This window comes from Momordica charantia (genome assembly GCF_013281855.1).
Source record: "Momordica charantia cultivar OHB3-1 chromosome 1 unlocalized genomic scaffold, Mcharantia_2.0 BLBB01000001.1, whole genome shotgun sequence".
NCBI lineage: Eukaryota > Viridiplantae > Streptophyta > Magnoliopsida > Cucurbitales > Cucurbitaceae > Momordica > Momordica charantia.
This window is the reverse complement of record NW_028275157.1, coordinates 18,855,196-18,858,775: the sequence shown is the minus strand read 5'-3', so window position 1 is coordinate 18,858,775 and position 3,580 is coordinate 18,855,196. Positions and strand designations below refer to the sequence as shown.

General features: G+C 41.7%; 1 protein-coding gene across 1 annotated transcript; it reads right to left on the bottom strand.

Moving 5' to 3' along the window:
- Window positions 1-529: 529 nt before the first annotated feature.
- Window positions 530-2,630, bottom strand: ACS5 (ACC synthase 5). The gene is made up of 4 exons (XM_022277001.2): window positions 2,345-2,630; window positions 2,110-2,241; window positions 1,850-2,010; window positions 530-1,703 (listed from the first exon to the last, which is right to left on the bottom strand). Exons 1-4 carry the CDS (start codon window positions 2,489-2,491, stop codon window positions 689-691), a joined length of 1,455 nt encoding a protein of 484 aa, XP_022132693.2. The 5' UTR covers window positions 2,492-2,630; the 3' UTR covers window positions 530-688.
- Window positions 2,631-3,580: the final 950 nt, after the last annotated feature.

Genomic DNA, 3,580 nt, shown 5'->3' with positions numbered 1-3,580 from the left:
TGATTGTGGGGAGGGATTAGGGCATTGAAATTGAAACCAACACAATCCTTTGACTGTCTTCCCTTCTGACCAACAACCCACTTGGGAATGGGATGGCCATGGCCTGCCCTTGTTTTGCTCTACACACAAACACAACACCAATTTTGCTTTTTGAGATCAGGTCGGTTTTGGGAACCAGCGACTGGACCAAATAAAACTGGCTCATGTCGGCACTACACCCCATCGTCTTCAGCCGCTATTTTCGCCAACGGCGCCGTTTCCCTTGCCACCACTAACCACCTTTACAAGCCATCCCATTATATAATTTATTCCCATATACATTATATTATTATTATCGCTCCCTATACAATATAAAATTCGTCACATGGCCAACCAAATATCGTTTCCGCACATTATTAGGAGATAGTATCGCATATATGATAAAATCCTTCACGTTGCAAAATTCATTCCAATTATAGTTTAGCTGAATTATATTTGAGAGAGATCAGGGACGTAATTAATGAAATATTTTAATTAATTAATTAATTAAAGCCACTACTAATCCCACCCACAGGGGACCGAGTGCACTTTTTACAATATTTAAATTAAATTCTTTGGGATATTTCAACAAAAAAGGAAAAAAAAAAAGGTAAAAATTCCCAATTTGGAGATTGGACGAAGAATATGTTCATGGAGAGAGACGACCAGGCTATCGTTCAGCTTGCCTGCGGTTGGCTTCTTGAACCGATTGCCGGAAAACCCATTTGGTGAAAATCTTTCTCTTGATCATGTTCTTGCAAAATTTGTTGTTGTTGTTGGCGTCGTTTGATTGGGGTTGGCCTGTGGTAGTGGACCTCAATTCGACGACGAACGACTTCAATCTCCGAATGGCGAGTTTCAAGGTGGATTCGGACATGTTGGCGAAACACACACGGAACCACCCCGGTTCAGTGCAGTGGCATGAGGATCCTGGAGAAATGTTCAAACCCACCTCGTAAACAATCTTCTTCCACAGTGCTAATTCCGACTCGAACGTGTCGGATTCCAGCAAATGTCTCATGTCCACCCAACAAAACAGCCCCGCATTGCTGTTCAGGCACTTAATCCCCGCTTTCTCCAGCCCTGAAACCAGCATTCTCTGCCGTTGCTTCAGCCTCTTCTGATTCTCCGACGTGTAGTTTCTTGTGAACTTCTTGTCCGACAGCATCGCCGAGAGAAGGTACTGCGTTTGGGAAGACACCAATCCAAAGCTCGACATTTTTGTAGCCGCGGCCACCACCATGTCGTCGTTGGAGTAAATTGCACCAACGCGAAAGCCCGGCAGACCCAAATCCTTCGACAAACTGTAAACAATATGGACCCTCTTCCAAATCTCGTCCTTCTCAACCTCGCTACTCCTCTCCCTCCTCTCCCTGAGCACCTCCATAGCACTCACGAATCCTGGAGTGCTGAACACGGTCCCGGAGTAGATCTCGTCGCTGATCAAATGAATCCCTTTTTGGGTTATGAAATCGAAGACGAGATTGAGCTCGTCGCGGGTCATCGTGGTCCCCAATGGGTTGGATGGGTTGGTGACCAACACCCCTTTGACGCGTAGGTTTCGGGTTTGGGCTTCTTTGTAGGCTTGCTCGAGAGCGGGCTTGGTGACTTGGAAGCCGTTGGAGCTGGTGCAATGAATTGGCACAATCTCAACGCCGGTTCTCCATTTGAGATCTCTATCGAATCTGTTTGAACAACAAGTGGAAGCAAGGATATGATCAGAAAACTATTAAATTTAAAGTCGAATATATAGCTTAAAGTTTTGGTAATTAAAAAGATTGTATATATATTAATTTAATTAATTAAAGTGAATATAAAGGTATATACGAACCCTGGATAGTATGGAGTTGGGAGGAGAAACGCGTCGCCGGCCTCGGCAAGGCAGAACATAAGAGTCTCATTGGCGGAAGTTGCGCCAGCCGTGAGCACGATGTTGTCAGGGTTAAATGTCACTTTGTTTCCTCTAATTTCCGCCATAAATTCTACCAATGCCTGCAAATCAAAATTAATCATTAGCCTAAATTCATAAATATATTTTTCTTTTTTACCCAAATCATTTAATTTAATTTAATTATATTTATAATATATTACCTTCTTGAATGCGGGTAAGCCGTGGTAGTCCTGGAAGAGAGCGAGCTCTCGGAAAATGGATTTGCCGTCTCGTTTGAAGCCGGCTGCATCTGGGTTTTTGGTCAGCCATGATTCCAGGAGATCAAAGGATAGCTGCAAAATTTTGAGAAGAGAAGAAAAAAGGTGAATAACTGATTCCCATAAAGCAAAGGTAGAGAACAATATTATTTAATGATATGTAATATGTTATAATTACCTGATTCTCAGCGAGACCCATCTGGATTATCCCCTTGGGATTTGAGGCCTCATCAAAGGGATTCTTCTCATAAGCCTCCCATCCCAAGAAGTAGGAGGAATCTTGGCCGTGGGAGTTGCACGTGGCCTTTGTGGATAGCATCTTCATGTTTGGGATCTCTTGATCTGAACAAATTTGGCTTGGTGGTATAATACTTTGTAGCTAGTTAAGCTATGGAGGAAGAAGATGAAGAAGAAGAAGAGAGAGAAAGTGGAAGTCTTGGTTGGAATGTGGTAGATGGTTCGAATGTTTGGGTTGGAGAGGTGTGTAGCAAACTTAGGGTCATATTTATAGCAAAAAATCCAGATGCCACGTAGATATATTTGGCAACAAAAACTTTTGACCACATGTGGGGTCTGCCTCTGCCGCTGCCTCTGGGATTTGCGTTCTGGTTCTAACTTCTATATTATTATTAGTCTAATTAAACTAAAATAATAAGAGAGACAAAATATGTATATTCTTTTTCTTAATATGAGTCATTAATTAATGTATAATAATAATAATAAGAGTGTTTTAATTAAGGGGATCGGTTTAGTTTTGGAAAGTGTCTCCGACCAGGTTTGATGTTGAAGATCAAATGAAAGGGGAACCAAATTACAGATGGGGTTTGTGAATAATAACGTTTTTAATTAATTGGAGAATTGGGAAAAAAACATTAAAGAGGGGAAATTTAGTAAGGGAGACCGACAGCATCCATTGGAGAAGATGGCCAAAATGGCCCACCTGATACTGGAAAATCAAACGGGGAAACTGTGGGGTGGGGTCATGTGTTCCCTGATAGCGCAATCCCCAGCCACCGTGTGTCTGCCATTTTTCTTCTCTCTCTTTCACCATTAACAACATCACCTCTGCTTTCTTATGGCTTAATTTAATTAAAGTTTGTTGCTTTGTTCTGGTTAAGTAGGATGCTGAATACCATACCATCTCATTTCCCGTCCATTTCAACTCAACCAAACACACTTTCTAAGCGCTAAAAAGGGCTGGACACTGGACAAAAGCAGGCCTCATACCAAAAGTTTATGTCCGTCGGCCGGAAAAACACACTACTTTTGTTTCTCTGACTCACACCTAATTGTTTTTTACACCTTTTCGATTGGATTGGTGAGGTGTTTTTTTATTGTATCTGTAAAGAGTACAAACAAAAGTCTCACGTTAACTAGGAAAGAAGATTATCGGTATATATATGAAGGATAATAT